The sequence below is a fragment of the Antechinus flavipes genome, chromosome 6 (genome assembly GCF_016432865.1).
Source record: "Antechinus flavipes isolate AdamAnt ecotype Samford, QLD, Australia chromosome 6, AdamAnt_v2, whole genome shotgun sequence".
Taxonomy (NCBI): Eukaryota; Metazoa; Chordata; class Mammalia; order Dasyuromorphia; family Dasyuridae; genus Antechinus; species Antechinus flavipes.
The window spans coordinates 77,776,046-77,793,069 of record NC_067403.1 but is presented as its reverse complement, the minus strand read 5'-3'; the positions used below and the strand labels follow the sequence as shown (position 1 = coordinate 77,793,069).

The window sequence follows — 17,024 nt, the reverse complement described above, 5'->3', positions numbered from 1 at the left end:
AACCATCGCATGCACACCTTGCCCACGTAGGACAGCCACGATCGCTTCGCCTAAGTGAGCCCAAGTCCCCTCTCGGTGCCAGCCAGTCCCTCTGGGTCAGCCCAGTGCCACCGCTGCTTTTGCTCCAGGTCCCCGAGGGCGCGCGCTGCGCGGGAAGCCAGGGGCACACCTGGTTTCCACCTGAGCGGGCGCCCCTTCCCTGTGCCGTCTGCGCGCGCGCGGCTCTCCACTCAGTGAGCTGGCCCGGCCTCGTTCTCGGTGTTCCTCCCGCATCCTTCCCCTCCGCCCGGCCTCCTTCCCACCCCCCATTTGCTCCTTCCTCCCCCGCTCCCTCCACTGCTGCGCTCCACCTCGTGCCGTTTCACCTCCTCCTTTCCCCCCCTCCCCGCGCGCTCGGCGGCCGCGCACGCGCACGCCCGGCCTGGGGCTCCGGTGGCGCGCTGTCATGGCGGCCGATGGCAGCTCCCCTCAGAGTAGTAGGCACTTGAGCCTAGCCGTCTCGGTGGGAGCCGCAGCCGCCTGGGCCCCTCCATTGGGGCGATCGCCGGAAGCAGCCGCTCCGGCAGCTGCCGCCTTCTCCTGGGCTGAGCGAGCGTGGAGCGGGGCGGGCCCCGGAAGCGATGGAGTTCTAGGGTACCGCCGCCGGCTGCCAGCGAGCGGTCTAGGGAAACTTGGGAGGGAGCCTAGACCGGGTGCACTGCCCGGGCCAGCTCCGGCCACTGCCTTCCCAACACCCTCGGCCCCGAGCCACCCCCAGACCCCGGCTCGCTGCTCCTCCCCCGCCCCAGGTGTGTGAGGGGTTCCCCCGCCCCCCTCCCACGCTTAAAGCTTTCAACCCCTCCCCCACCCTGCACCTGCATCTCTACCTGTACCTGCCCCTCCCCTTTTTTCCCCTGCCGGGGCGGGGAGAGTTTGCTAGAAGTCCGTCTTGCCCGGGTGAGGGCGAACTTCTCCTTCCCTCTCCCCTCCCCTCCCGTGTCCTCTCCTCCCCTTCCGTCCTTCCCCTCCCTCCGATTCTCCGGCACCTGCCGAGGAGGCTACCTGGACGACCTGCCCCAGACCGGTAGGGGGTGGTTAGCCAGACAGCCTGTCCGCTCCCCCCCACTCTCTTCTCCCCTTCCCCCCCCCACCCCGGACGGGCGCCTCTCTTTTAACTCGACTGGAGCGCGCCGCGGGAGGTTCGCCGTGTGACCCTCCCCCTTTCCCCCCTTCCGTCGGGGAACTTTGCTCGTTCAGTCCGAACCGGGCCCGCGGGAGCCCAGGCTGACCCCGTGTTTTGATCTCCCCACAGGTTAGTGTGCGGCAGCCCGAGAGCCTCGGGGAGCGGAGGAGGGCCGCGCCGCGGATCGGGGCCGTCGGGTCGCAGGCAGAGGCCCTGCGTGGGGCACTTGAGGCGCGCTCGTGCGTGCGCCTTCCCGCGTGGGCGCTGCTCTCCCCGGCTCAGGAAGGGGTGACCGTAAAAGAAAACCCGCCATGGCTAGCGAAGACAGCCGGGCCCTGTCCCCGCTGCCAACAGGTGATGGAGGAGCAGGGGGAGCTAAAGGACTGGGAGCCCCTCTGGACGCCGGTGCGCTGCCTCTGAAGCCCGGCATCCCCATCAGGGGCATCCGAATGAAGTTTGCCGTGCTCTCGGGCTTGGTGGAAGTCGGAGAAGTGACCAATAGGGATATTGTGGAGACTGTCTTTAACTTGGTGAGTAGGAACTCTGGGTCAGCACAGTCCCCTCGGAGGCTGTGGGGAGAAGGCGAGTTACTGAGCCATGTGCTTGTCTCCCTCGGTTTGCTTTGGTAAAGGCCTTCGGTGCCCTGGTTGTTGAACGCTTTTTAAAGCTCTTGTAGCCTGAAGGGGAAAAGAACTTCATCCTGTGATCCTTTCCCCGCTGTCATTAAGATTTCAGGGGACGTACACAGTTGAGATGCTGCAGATTTAGTTTGCCGAAGTTTGGAGTAACTAAGTAGATTACTTTCCACAGTAGTGAAAGCAGTTACTTAACTTCTTTCTATTTCTGCTGCTTATCCACAAAAGAAAATACACTAGGTAAGGAGTTGCTTGTTTTGTCAGTAGGAAAGTGCGAGGGCATGTGTAATGTGTGAAGATGTAACTTTGGGGGGGGTATTGGGGGAGAGGATGTTAGTGAAGTTCTGGAATTTTTTTTTTTTTTGCATGTACAACTTTTTTTCAGCACTTATGCTATTTTAAATCAATTTCTAGGTCATCATCAGGGGGTCTAGAAGATTTTAGAGCTATAAGCAAATGGCCATACTGCTGGTTTGATGTGTAAATCACAAAAATAGGGTGAAGTTATTTTTGATGTATTAGGTGTATTCTTAAAAGAAAGATATCTGAAATACTTGTTGCTTCAACTGGTATGAAGGATTCATTTAATGGCAAAGACTTTTGCAGAAGAATTCGTGTCAATTTTTTAAATGGCTACTTTCATTTGCTTGTCATGGGATGCTGGGCCAGGCACCCAACTTACCTGGTTCTTGCTTACCCATCTGTTAAAAAGGACTTGGACTAGATGGCCTCTAATGTTCCTTCTGGTTCTGAATCTGTGATCCTATGCTCTTGGGGAAGTTAATTTAGATTTTTATTTTTAAATAAGAGTTTTACATTTGCCATATAACATTTTGGCCACTTCGATTTTATATTATTAATTTTTATTAAGCAATTCATGATCAAATTCATTTTTCTTTTTAAAAATTCCAAATGATCATTTTTCTATACACAACTGACCAGAAAAAGGAATTTGCAGATCACATATATATTGCTTAAAATATACTGTTTAAAATAAAATAAAAACTAACTTAGACTTCAAAGCTGTCCTGCTTGCTTATGTTTCCCTTTCCCCTTCCTTCTGTCTTCTTCTGAAAATATTTTTTATAAATTCAGGTAATGGGGAAGATAACTGCTCTGCTATCTCCTCTCTCCTTTCTCTTCCTAAATTGGAAAAAAGGGAACAAAATCTTTGTAACAAATGTGCCTGGTCAGGCAAAAACAAATACCTATTTTATAGGCCATGTTTGGGAATGTATGTCTTAAATCAATCACTTATTTATTTGGAATTGAGTAATAAGCTTCATCATTGGTTATTTGAAATTGTGGTTGGACATTGCATTAATCAGAATTTTGATTAAATTTAAAATAAGAAGATAGCACTTTGAAATTTGGGTAGATTATATATAAAACCAGAAAAGTAGGAAGAAATGAAATGTAAATTTATTATTTCCTATTATTGCTCCTCACCAAAATGTTGGGGGCACCACAACTTATGAACTATAATTTATTCATAATAATTTATGAAGGACTTTGCTTTAAAGTAAATATTAAATATAACTTTTGTGTATTTTTCATTTTTCTAGAAAGGATATTAGGAAATATTCTCAATTTTATATCAAACTTAGTGTGTCCCAAACTAACTTATTTTCTCCCTCTTTCCCTTATTCAAAATTTTCAAATTTCTGTCAGAGACACACTATCCAGTTTTCCAAAATTGTAACCTTGGGATTATTCTTAACTCTTCATTTCACATATCTGACTCATTGCAGCATCTTGTTTTTTTTTCCCCCATCTCTTTTATGCAGCCGGGATTCTCACTTTTAGTCCTGCAACTGTATTCATCCTTATATTTTTACAACAGCCTCCTAATTGATTTTTTTACTTCAAGCTTCCCACCCTACTTTGTCTTCCACTGTACAATAAAGTAATTTTCATTAAGTGAAGAGCTGACCATATACCTTTACTAGAGAGAGAAAAATAGTTCAGTCGTTTCTTCAGTTATGTACACCTCTTCATGTGACTCCAGTCGGGGTTTTCTTGACAAAAAAAATCTGGAGGTTTGCCATTTCCTTCTTCAGCTCATTTTATATGAGGAACTGAGTCAAACAAGGTAAGGTGACTTGCCCAGGATCGCAAAGCTAGTAAGTGTCAGAGGCCAGTTTTGAACTCTGGTCTTCCAGTCTAATGGGGTAGCTAGCACAGTGAATGGCCTCAGACACTTACTAGATACTTGACCATGGGCAAGTCATGGAGTTTCTGTTTGCCAAAATTTCTTTAACTGTAAAAAGGAATGTTGTGAGGTTTAAATGAAACAATATTTATAAAGAACTTCGTATAGTGTCTATCATCTAGTAGGTGCTATATATTCTTTCCCTTCTCTACTTTATCATTGGCTTTCTGTTGCCTGAGGAGAAAAAAAAATACAAACTCTTCTATTTGGTTATCTCTTTGATATTTCTGGACATTACCTCTCATATTCATTCTACAGGTCTGAGTTAACCTCCAGCAGTCAATGGCAGATGGCTCCCATATCACAATAAAATTCAAAAAACAAATACAACAAACTCATATTAAATTTTTTTTGGTCTTGATCTATTTGCTCTTTTCCCTGATGATGATTATTGAAACAATAAAGGAAAAGTTACTATATCACTTTTTTCTTTTGAACTTCTTTTCTTCTATGATTTCTAAGACTAGTCTTCTTTTGCTTGCAACAAATTAATTGTAGAACTTGATAAATTAGAGAGAATACCAATTTAAAATCACTGATATCTATGTGTAAGTCAAGTCTTTCCATATGTAAAACATGTTCTGTGAGAATAGAAGTTGTGCCTAATGAATACTTTTTGATTTATTCAAGTCAAAGCTGTGTAAACCTTGTGAAGATTATTATCATAAAATTTAAAAAAACTGGTAATGCTGAAGAGGATAAATGGCAAAGTTGTATTAGCAACTTTGCTTTTTCTCCCTATTTTTTTCCCACAAGACCCAGGTATTTTAGGTTTCAAAACAGAAATATGATGATTGCCCCTGATTAGTGTGAAGTAGCTTTGTTATTTTAGTGGAACTAATTCTCCTCTTTTAGAATATGCTGTATGTGGGTGGAAGACCAAATGTGAGTCACTTGAATTTTATCATTAAGAAAATGCAAACCTTGTTGTAAGTTTGCTGATAAATTTGATCTATGTTTCATAGAATTTGGCACCGGTAGGTTTTTTCAAGGTCATGTAGTGAATCACAGGTAGTGATTTACAAATTGGAAGATATTCTGTGTCCTTATTTTTCAAGATTAGACTGGTAGAAAAGCAAGGATATGTGATGTCCCACCTTCTTCATTTGTCAACTATCCTACCTAATTTAAGGCAAGGGAAAGGTATTGAAAAACATTAATGAATAAGCCTTTTCTTTTATCCTTGTGGCTTCCTTTCCCTATAAGCCCTAGTTTTGCATAATTTGTTGAAGATCATATTGAATTTTATAATCTTCCAGACTGAAAAAGTTAAGGTGACATTCATAATTGTAACTTTTTTAGTATTGCACAAAATTTCAGATTGTTTGAATATCCTGCTTTTAAATAAAAAGTATTATTCAAAAGATTTTGTAACAACTTAGTTACTTAAAGTTCTTACCCAGAATTGGGTTCTTTTCTAATTGCTTCTTTGTTTTATAGATTTAATTTAATTTAAATGTTATTCCTAGGTGTGTTATCATTTCAAAGGCATTTCAAAGTCAATTCACCATAGATTATATCTGTTGTCCTCTCTTCAGTGCAGAAAACTCCAAGTGTCTGGATCACTTTTAATAGTTGAAGAAAGACCATCTATGACATGTACATCTGTGTGTGTGTGTGTGTTTGTGTGTGTGTGCATTTTTTTTTATTTCTGGCATAGTATTAGGAAGATAGAAACAACAATAGTAACAATTGACATAAGGTCTATTTATGTTGGCAAAGCACTGTATATACCTTATATCATTTTACTCTAAAAGTCTTGTTTATGAATTTTGCTGTTCCCAGTTTGTAAGTGAGGTAACTGAAGTTTAAAAAGTTGTGACTTACTTTTGATCACAAAGCTCCTCATGATATTTGAGAGTTATTTGAAGGGGAATTTTGAACCATTTAGATTTGTTATTTAAAATCATTTTTCTGTCTTTCTCTAAATGGAAAAAGCTAACTGTATTGAAGTTGAATTAGAAAGCAGCATAAATCTCACTGGGATTTAGAAGAGAGTGTGGAAAGAATCCTGAACTTTGGGCTAATAGATCTGTATTTTAGGCTTAACTCTGCCAACAATTAATTGTATGACTTTTGGCAAGTCATTTAACCCCCTTAGTCTTTAGTTCCTCATTGGCAAAATGAATTTGGATTTGCATTTCATGATTTCAGAGAGCCTTTCTCTCTGAAATTCTGTGAAAATAATAACATAGATATATAACTTTAGATTTATAAGGCATTCTCCTCTCAAGTATATGATGTTAGTATTCTAAGTGTTGTTTACTATCTTGCTTTTAAAAGATGAGGAAACTGTAACTCAGATTAGTTTGTGACTTGCTCATCACCACACAGCCAATTTGTTTTTTTTTTTTTTTTTTTGATGATCAATTGTGATGGACTTGGCTCTTTTCTTTTTCTTTTTTTTTTTCATATTTTCTTTTATTTTATAATAACTTTATATTGACAGAATCCATGCCAGGGTAATTTTTTTTACAACATTATCCCTTGCACTCGCTTCTGTTCCGATTTTTCCCCTCCCTCCCTTCATCCCCTCCCCTAGATGGCAAGCAGTCCTATATATGTTAGATATGTTGCAGTATATCCCTAGATACAATATATGTTTGCAGAACTGAACAGTTCCCTTGTTGCACAGGGAGAATTGGATTCAGAAGGTAAAAATAACCCGGGAAGAAAAACAAAAATGCAAATAGTTCACATTCGTTTCCCAGTGTTCTTTCTTTGGGTGTAGCTGCTTCTGTCCATCATTGATCAATTGAAACTAAGTTAGGTCTCTTTGTCAAAGAAATCCACTTCCATCAGAATACATCCTCATAGAATATCGTTGTCGAAGTGTATAATGATCTCCTAGTTCTGCTCATTTCACTTAGCATCAGTTCATGTAAGTCTCTCCAAGCCTCTCTGTATTCATCCTGCTGATCATTTCTTACAGAACAATAATATTCCATAACATTCATATACCACAATTTACCCAGCCATTCTCCATTTGATGGGCATCCATTCATTTTCCAGTTTCTGGCCACTGCAAACAGGGCTGCTACCAACATTTTGGCACATACAGGTCCCTTTCCCTTTTTTAGTATTTCTTTGGGGTATAAGCCCAGAAGTAACACTGCTGGATCAAAGGGTATGCACAGTTTGATAACTTTTTGGACATAATTCCAGATTGCTCTCCAGAATGGTTGGATTCGTTCACAACTTCATCAACAATGCATCGGTGTCCCAGTTTTCCCGCATCCCCTCCAACATTCATCATTATTTTTTCCTGTCATCTTAGACAATACCACATAGCCAATTTGAACCAAAGGAATTGAATCCTAGTTTCTTGACTCTACACCCAGCATCCTTTCTCTGAATATATATGGCCTCTAAGTCATTCTGCAGTTAGGCCAACTATGATATATTTCATAGCCAAGAGGGAATCATATCATTCTGTATTACCAGTTCTACTGGACTTTACCAAGTCTATTGGCTTTCTACCTCCACATCCTGTGGGCATCTGAAAATCAACATATCTAATATGAAACTCATTATACTTTGCTATTTCTTTCTAGTTTTTCTAGTCGTCAGGTTTGCAACTTCATTGGCATTTTTTACTTTTTCCTTATACTCCATATCCAATCAATTGCCAGATTTTGTTGATTCTGCTTCTATAGTGTCTCATATTTGTTCACATATGTAACCACCATCCTATCTTAAATCCTTATCACTTCTATCTTAGACTATTTCATTAGCCTTCCAACTTCTCATTGCCTCGCTTTGATCTGGTTGATTGTGGCCTTTCATAGTTGGAGAAAACCAAAATGACATCATTATGTTTAGGTCAAGATATGGTGTGTTAGACTGTGCCTGATTAGACTGAGATGAGCTCCGCAGACTGGGGACAAAAAGTCCATATGAACATTTGGAGTGAAGATGCCTGTAAATTTGCATATTTTATGTTTTTTTTTGAGCTACTGCAATCTTGTTTCACTCATAGAGAATAGCAACTACTTTAATGAAGGCATACCACGATGAGGGGTCCTGTGCAATGTCTCCCATTTCTCACAATTGATTCCAAAATTCTTCAAAGAAAGCTGGAGAGTGTCCTTTTATTGTTTCTTCTGACTTGTATGTGAGTACTTGCCTTGTGTGAGTTCTTTGTAAAATAATCTTTTAAGCAAACATATGTTTGGCATTCAAATGATATGGCCAGCTCATTGGAGTAGTGCTCTGTAGTAGAGTTGGAATGTTTGGCAATTCAAAATTCTAAAGCTTACCTGGTATGGCAAGATACTGGGCACTGAGGATGCTTTCTCAAGCTGGACTGTCAAGCATTTTGATCTATCTTCTACATAGTTGCCAAATTGATTTTCCTAAACCATACATCTCAAATATTCTTCAGTATCTCTATAGCCTGTCTTCTGTCCACCTTCCCACTTTTATTTAATATTACTTATTCTAGTAAAACCTATGTAGTGGCTGTTTATTAGATGACACCCCACTTTCTACCTTTCTGCCTTTGTTCTCCCACATATGTAGAATGCACTTCTTCCTTAGCTTCACAGTTTATAATAATTTTTTCTTCAAAGTTCAGCTCAAGTGTCACCTATACAAGTCTTTCTTGTTCTCTTAGTTGCTTGTGCTTTCAACCCCTTGAAATTACTTTGTTTTTATTTATCTGTTAAAGTGTTGTATTCTAATCCCTCTTCTCTTACCCCCCAGTACAACGTAAGCTGTTTGAGCTCTGGGATTTTCTTTTGCTCTGTTGGTATTTTTAATGCTTGGCACAGTGCCGGGCATATAGTATATGCTTCATAAATGTTTGTTAATTGATTGAGGGAAGAGTTGGTTTCATTTTTTTCTTTGTCTTCAGTGGTGCTTAATAAATATATGGATTGAATTCAGTAAATTAGTTTGCTCATGGAATTTTAATGTTAATGCTACCATTAACTGACAAAAGTTCCTTATACACAGCTTCTCCATTGGAAGTGATGATCCAACTTTTTGATAGCAAAAACTTCTTAAGTATAGAAATAATGTCTTCTTCCTTTGAACTTATTAATTTATTCTAATCAATCACCAATCAGTAAACTAGGCACTGTAATAAGTGCTAGAGATAAAAAAAAAAGACAAATTACAGTCTAATAAGGGGGACAACATACATACAAATATATACAAAGCTAGATATATACAGAATAAATAGTAAATAATTAATGGAGAAAAGGCACTGGAATTACAATTAGGTGGAGAAGACTTCTTGTAGAAGTTGGGCTTTTAGTTGGGATTTAAAAGAAGCCAGGGAAGTCCGTAATTGGGAGTGGATGAAATAGCTTTCTAGGCATGGGGAAAATAGCTTTTCTAGCCTGAGAAGATGACAGGAGGAACGCCTTGTTTGTGGAATGGTCAGGAGAGGCCAGTGTCGCTGGATTGAAGAATACAAGCCAAGGAATAAGGTATTCAGAAGACTATAAAAACAGGAAAGGACTAGATTATAGAGTGTCAGAGAGTATTCATTCCTGTAGGCAGAAAAGAAGTTTCTAGAGTGTGTTGAGGAGAAGGTTGGAATGATAGAACCTTCACTTTAGGAAAACCACTTTAGTGACTGAATGGAGGATGGATTGGAGTAGGGGAGAGACTGAAGCAGGCAGTCCTATTAGCAGGCTATTGTAGTAATACAGATGTGAGATGATAGAGGCCTGAACCAGAGTGGTAGCAGTATCCAACAAGAGAAAAAGATCTGTTTGAAAGACAGGTAAGAACAGGAAAAAAGGTAAAATAGACAAGCCCTGGCAACAGATTGACTGTGGGGAGCGAGAGATCATGAGATCATCACCAGGGGAATCCTGGATAATTCCTTGTTTGTCTGAAGGACTGGAAGGAGGGTGTTGCTCTTTACAATAATAGAGAAGGTTGAAGGTGGGCAAGATTTAGGGGGAAAGGTAATGAATTTTGTTTTAGATATATGAATTTAAGGTGTCAACTGGACATTTACTTTCATGCCTGAAAGGCCAGTAAAGATGCAAGATTGGAAGTCAACGGAGATACTGGGGAAGGAAAAGTAGATTTGAGAATCATCAGCACAAAGATATCAATTAAATTCTTGGGAGCTGATGAGTCTTCAAGTGAAGTAGTTTAGAAGAAAACAGAGTCTAGGACCGAATCTTGAGGGACATCCACAGTTAGAGTGATCCGGAGGAAGATCCAGCAAAGAAGACAGAAGTAATAGTCATCAGTAGGAGGAAATCCAGAAGAAAATGATGTCCTGGAAACCTAGGGAGTAAATGTTGATGAGGAGAGAGTAATCAACAGTGTCAAAGACTGTAGAGAGGTTAAGAACAGTGATGATTAAATAAAGGCCATTGGATTTGGTAAAGATTATTAGTAACTTTGGAGAGAATAGTTTTGGTGGAATGATAAAGTTGTTGAAAGCCTAGTGGATTAAGAAGAAAATGAAAATAAAGGCACTTATTCTAGATGAATTATGAAGGAATTTAGCTAAAAAAGGGCAGAAATTTTTGAGAATTGAAAAAGCATCAAAGTTTCTCTAGGTTTTTCAGTCAAAAGGAAAGAGAAATGTAAATTGAGTTAACTTTATAATAATATTTTTCTTTTCAGGTTGATGCGAATTAAAAATTTGGATACTTTTACTTTTTTTCCTGATCATTTTCTGGTTTTTTTTTCCTGTTATATATTTTGAGGTCACATTCAGAATTTATTAAAAAATTATTATTAATTTTTTTAATTAAACCTTTTAATTTTCAAAAGATATGCATGGATAATTTTTCAACATTAACACTTGCAAAACTCTGTGTTCCAATTTCCTCCCCATTTTCCCCACTCCTAGATAGCAAATAATCCAATATAGGTTGAATATGTGCAATTCTTCTAAATATATTTCCACATATATATATATATTTAAAGACTATATGGATTTAGTAGTTAGATGCTTTTTAAAAAAGTGGTTGGAAGTGGAAAATTATAATAACATCTTAAACTTTCCAATCAAATAAATTATATCAAAAAGCATTTTTAAAAATCTGATTTAAATAAAAATGAAGTTTCATTTTATGAATCATTTTATTAACCCCAGTGAATCATAGTAGTTATACCAAGAATTGGGAAATCTTGAAATTTTTTTAAATTTCAAGTGAATTGTCATATATCATTCTTAAAAATAAGTATAAAGAGGGATTACATGAAACATTATTATAGAGAACATTACAATAGAGAAAGAGCTGTTTAAAAAAGACAGTTCACTAAGGTCTTGTAAAATGATTATGGTAATTACTTGTTAGAATCAAATACATTTCAATGAAAACAATTTAGAACATACTTAAAAAGGTTGAACAGAGGCCATGTAAACGAGCAAAAACAAAAACTAGAGAATTTTGTGTTCTATGTTGGATGGGTGAGTGGATTATTTTGTAGTTTTAAAATTTAAAAAGTCAACAAAATTAACATGTACTAAATCTGACAGTCTATGTTAGCATCTTGCTTTCATCTTCAGTCCTCCAGTTCTGCAAAAAAGGGAGGGAAGTACATTTCCTCATCTCTAATCTAGGATCAAACTTGGCCATTATAATTACATTGTAATTCTTTATTGTTGTTGTTCTTTCCATTTACATTGTTTTGTTTTCACTTTACTCTCCATCAATTCGTGTAAATGTTTCCAAGTTTTTTTATTCTTCATATTTGCTATTATAGTGAAGGACCACTTCTGCCATTGTATGATTACTTAATCATTCTTTGTTCTTTTTGACAATAGAGGGAAATTTTAATCTAACAAATAGAAGATATTGCATATGGAATTTGAAATGGACTTGATCATATAAAATGATTTTTTGGGTGACAAAAAATTTAACATTGAATACAAAGAAAGACTGGACAAAATATTTGCAATAAATATTTCTTCAGGTTAACATGATACCCAGAATCTTTAAGGAACTTCCTTTGAGATGATTTCTTCTCCATGTTACTAATATTGAAGCTGTCTGATATTTTCTAAAAATAAAAAAGTGCTTCACTCTCATTGTATCACTCAAATTTTCTTCTTTTCTTTCAGTCTGAGAACAAGAGGGAATTTTCTTCCTGTACCTTTGATACTATTTCATCTGTCGCTTGCAAGACCTTGATTTTTTTCTTTCATCTGTAGTTTCATGGTATGAATGAGAGCTCTGACTGTGGAGTTAGAGAACATAGATAGGTTCAAATCTCATTTCTGACAACTGCTATCTGTTTGATCTCAGGCAAAAGTTAGTTCCTGAGCCTCTATTTACTCATCTGTGAAATGAGGATGTTAAACCAGATGGCCAGTAGTAACCCTTATTATCTTAGCTTTATGTTACCTTCCTTCTTTTCTACCTACAAATATGCGTTCAGTTCTCCCCTATTTTCTGTTCTAAATAGTTTGCAGACTATAGTAGCTAATTTTGTTCTTTTTTTTTTTTTTCCTGAGGCAATTGGGGCTAAGTGACTTGCTCAGGGTCTCACAGCTTAGGAAGTGTTAAGTGTCTAAGTCTGAGATCAGATTTGAACTCAAGTCTTCCTGACTTTAGGGCTGGTGCTTCAGCCACTTGCGCCACCTAGCCACCCCTAGTAACTAATTTTGTGACTGCTGAAAGGTATGTAGGAAAATCAGTATTTCTTTTCTCTCACATCTAATCACTTGCTAAGATCTATAAATAATTTAAAAAATTTATAAAAACATGTTTTCTCTTTTTCCCTCTTTCCCTCTCCCTCAGGAGAGGAGGAGGAACAAAATCCTTAGAAACAAATCACAATCAATCAAAACAAATTCCTCTAGTAGCTATGGGTAAAAAATATATTTCTCATTTTGCACCCTCTCTGTCAGAAGGTAAGTTCATCATCTGTCTTCTGTATATTTACCTGGCAGCGTTGTTTTAAGGATCAAATGAGATAGTGTTTGTAGAAAACTCTTAGCACAGTGTCTTGAAGCACTTATAAATGCTTATTCCCTTCTTCCCTCCCCTCTTGAATCGTGGTTGGTCATTACATTGATCATAATTCTTAAGTCTTTCAAAGTTGTTTATAACGTCATTTTTTTTTTGGGGGGGGCATAAATTGTGATGTTTTGCTCACTTTACTTTGTATCACTTCTGTTGTAGTTTATGTCTCTAAAGCCAAAGTTTGGGTTTGATGTTAAGATGAAGTAAGGTACTGACAAAATTACTGAATATTTTAACAAAAGTGAGATTCACTTTGTAAAGATAGACACCTAGGATACAGTGACACTTTGCTTCTCCGGATGTGGCTCTCTTTCTTCTCTCTGAACACATATATAGTCATTCAGTCAACAAGGTACAGTGAGTTGGGTAGTCTCAGGCACCCATCAAGTGTGAGATGCTTCAGCTTAATTGGACTTTTTATGCCTCTGAACCAAGCCAGCCAAGGTTGCCTGGGTAGAAGAAACTGTGTCAGGAAACCACTGCTTCATATACATTTTCCCAGTTCTCTGAAATCATTCCTTTCATTTCTCTTGAAAAAATAAAATTTCATTCCATTCATATTCTGTATTTTGTCCAACTTTCCTTCATTGATGAGTATCTCCTTAGTTTCCATCTCTTTGCCACCACAAAAAGAGCTGTTGTGCATGTAGTCCTTCTCCTGTTTGAGATATAGTCAAAGGGTATACGCTATAAACTGTCTCTGCACAGTAGTTCTTAAATCTTTTATTTTCTATACATTCCCATTCTCATTCCCTATTCAGGATTTTTTTTTTTTTTTTACTTCTCACCTGTACTCTTCTAGTCAGCCTTTAGATTTCCATTCCTTTCCTTGTTCTAATTTGATCTGCAGAACTTCCACTTTATTCCTTCTAATGGACAAGTCTAATAGACACTTTCCTGCTAATCAATCTGTATTCCCTATTGACTATTGGAAAAGGGCCAGACTTTTTAGTTTGATATTCAAAAACTTCCCCAGTCTTGTTCTAATCTGCTTTTGCAGTTTTGCCTCTCAGTATTTTCTTTTGCATGCCCTATGCCAATCTATTTTGGCTGTCATTCCCTTAGTATAGCTTGGTCTTTGCTTCCTTACCTCATTGCCCTTAATCATTCTATTCCCCATGCTTAGGAATTATTATGTCTAGTAGGGTCTCCCATATCTTTGCTAATTAAAATCCTATCTATTAATCCATTGTCACATACTAACTTTTTTAGTTAATAATTTATATGTTTATATATTTCTTCTATTTTTCCTACTAGTTTGGTAGCTTCTTGAAAGCAAGGACAAGAGCAGATTTACCCAATAGAAAAACTAGGCACATTCTATGGCACTTGTTAGATCAGTGGAAAGAAGGAATTAGTCAGCTAATTATATTAGTTACCTTGCGCATCATGTAGTGATCTGTCTTTTCTAATACAGAACCCCAGCTACCAAGAGATAAATAAAACTAAGGGAAAGTCTGAAATCCCTAATTGGCCAAATCATATTTATTTTATTATTATAACTTTTTATTTACAAGATACACGCTTAGGTAATTTTTCAGCATTGACAATTGCAAAACCTTTTGTTCCAATTTTTCCCCTCCTCTCCACCCCCTCCCCCAGATGGCAGATTGACCAATACATGTTAAAGATGTTAAAATATATGTTAAATGCAATATATGTATACATGTCCATACAGTTACTTTGCTGTACAAAAAGAATTGGACTTTGAAATATTGTATAATTAGCCTATGAAGGAAATCAAAAATGCAGGCGGACAAAAATAGAGGTATTAGGAATTCTATGTAGTGGTTCATATTCATTTCCCAGAGGTCTTTCACTGGGTGTAGCTGGTTCAATTCATTACTGCTCTATTGGAATTGATTTGGTTCATCTCATTGTTGAAGAGAGCCACGTCCATCAGAAATGATCATCATATACTATTGTTGTTGAAGTATATAATGATCTTCTGGTCCTGCTCATTTCACTCAGTATCAGTTCATGTAAGTCTCTCCAGGCATCTCTGAAATCATCCTGCTGGTCATTTCTTACAGAACAATAATATTCCATAACATTCATATACCACAATTTATTCATTCTCCAAATGAGGGGCATCCACTCATTTTCCAGTTTCTGGCCACTACAAAGAGGGCTGCCACAAACATTCTTGCACATACAGGTCCCTTTCTCTTCTTTATGATGTCTTTGGAATATAAGCCCAATAGTAATACTGCTGGATCAAAGGGTATGTACAGTTTGAAAACTTTTTGGGCATAGTTCCAAATGACTCTCCAGAATGGCTGGATGTATTCACAACTCCACCAACAATGTATCAGTGTTCAGTTTTCCCACATTCCTTCCAACATTCCACATTATCTTTCCCTGTCATTCTAGCCAATCTGACAGGTGTGTAGTGGTATCTCAGAGTTGTCTTAATTTGTATTTCTCCGATTAATAATGACTCGGACCATCTTTTCATATGGTTAAAAATAGTTTCAATTTCTTCATCTGAGAATTGTCTATTCGTATCTTTTGACCATTTATCAATTGGAGAATGGTTTGAAAAATCCTATTTATTTTTAAAAACACTCACTTTAAGACTATTTCTTAATTACTTTGGAGGGTGATCATGATTCTACTTTTGGAATTTCTTTGAGATACTCTGTTGATAGCCCCTTATGAAATCAGTTGATTTGACATTGTTTCTACCTTAAGTCCCTGTTGATTTTGATACTTAGCTGTTGGCACTCTAGATTCTGACAAAAGTTTTAAGCTTCTTTTGTAGTATATAATTTTTAAAAGAACAACTTTTTAATGCTTGAAATTTGTAGCTTAAAATAAATGGTTGCTATGCGTCTAATGATATATAGCATTTTATGCATATCAACCATAATTCAGTGTTATAAATTGTCAGATGTTACTTTATATACTAATTCTTTTATAGACTAAAGTAATTCTTGCAACATTTTCCTTTTGTTCATTGTATTTTTAAAGTCATGTAAGAGCACTGGACTTGTTTTTAAGGGAAATAGCTCATTTGTCAAGATTTTTTATTTATTATTGTCAATCTTTCTCAAATTTCTATGATTTTAAAATTAGCATGGATTCATTCTGCAGTCAATGTAATATGGATTCTACAGTTAATATATTAGGGTAATAAATAAAAAGCTGGAAGGAAATAGATATCAAATCCAATACCTCATTGATCAGGAAAAAGAGTCATAGAGAAATTTAAGTGATTTGCCTTAGGTCACACCAGTAAGTATCTGAGGTAGGATTGGAATCCATATTTTTCTCATTTCAAGTTCAATACTCTATCTGTTACATTATACTGTCTTCTAATATGTTTTTGTACTTTCTGAATAATTTTTCTTTTAGAGTTTTATAAGTACTTTTTAAGAAGGCATTATTAATGGTTTCATTTTAGTCCTACAATTTTAAAAAGAACTAGTAGGGTAGCAAAACAATAAAACCTTTTTATTAACATTGTAAAAGTCATTAAAGACATTATATTTAAAAGAAAAAACCTCTGAAAGTTTTGTTGCTCCAAATAATCTTAAATTAGGCTATGTTTTTTGCATTTGTTCCAAGGGCTAGCATAATGTCTTTTATATGGTATATTGTTTACTAAACTATATTAATTTTGGCATATCCTTTTTTTTTTTCCCTCATGACCCGTGTTCACCATTGTAAATACAGGTGATTTTATTCTTGTGCAGCATGACCTTGGGAGCTATAAGGTGTCTGAAGTGACTTGTCCCTATACTAAATGATCCTAGAAGTAATTTGATATAGTGAAAACGAGCCTTTAACACATCCAACTGTGTGACCTTAGGCAAAGCACTTAATCTCTGAGCCTTAGTTTTCTCATCTTGTTAAAGGGGAGGGGATTATAATATTTGAATCCCTTACCTCCCAATTATTTTTTGGAGCAAATGAGAGAATGGGTATAAATACTTTAAAACGCTATTTAAGTTTCAGCTGCTGTTCTTTTGAGTTCTTATTTGAGTTTTGTTTTTTCTTTATCTTCCCTTTCATCGGCTTCTTTTTCAAGTTGTTTCTCCTTACATCTCCTTTTCTTCCTATCC

The 17,024-nt window shown here is 37.5% G+C and overlaps 1 protein-coding gene across 1 annotated transcript in view; it reads left to right on the top strand.

Annotated features, from left to right (window-relative positions):
• The first annotated feature begins 1,356 nt into the window (after window positions 1-1,356).
• The window catches only part of LRBA (LPS responsive beige-like anchor protein), a 745,582-nt gene continuing 729,914 nt past the window's right edge, over window positions 1,357-17,024 (top strand). Inside the window, exon 1 of the mRNA XM_051966352.1 lies at window positions 1,357-1,692. Coding sequence (XP_051822312.1) covers window positions 1,474-1,692 — 219 coding nt within the window. The 5' untranslated portion in view covers window positions 1,357-1,473. The remainder of the gene's footprint in view (window positions 1,693-17,024) is intronic.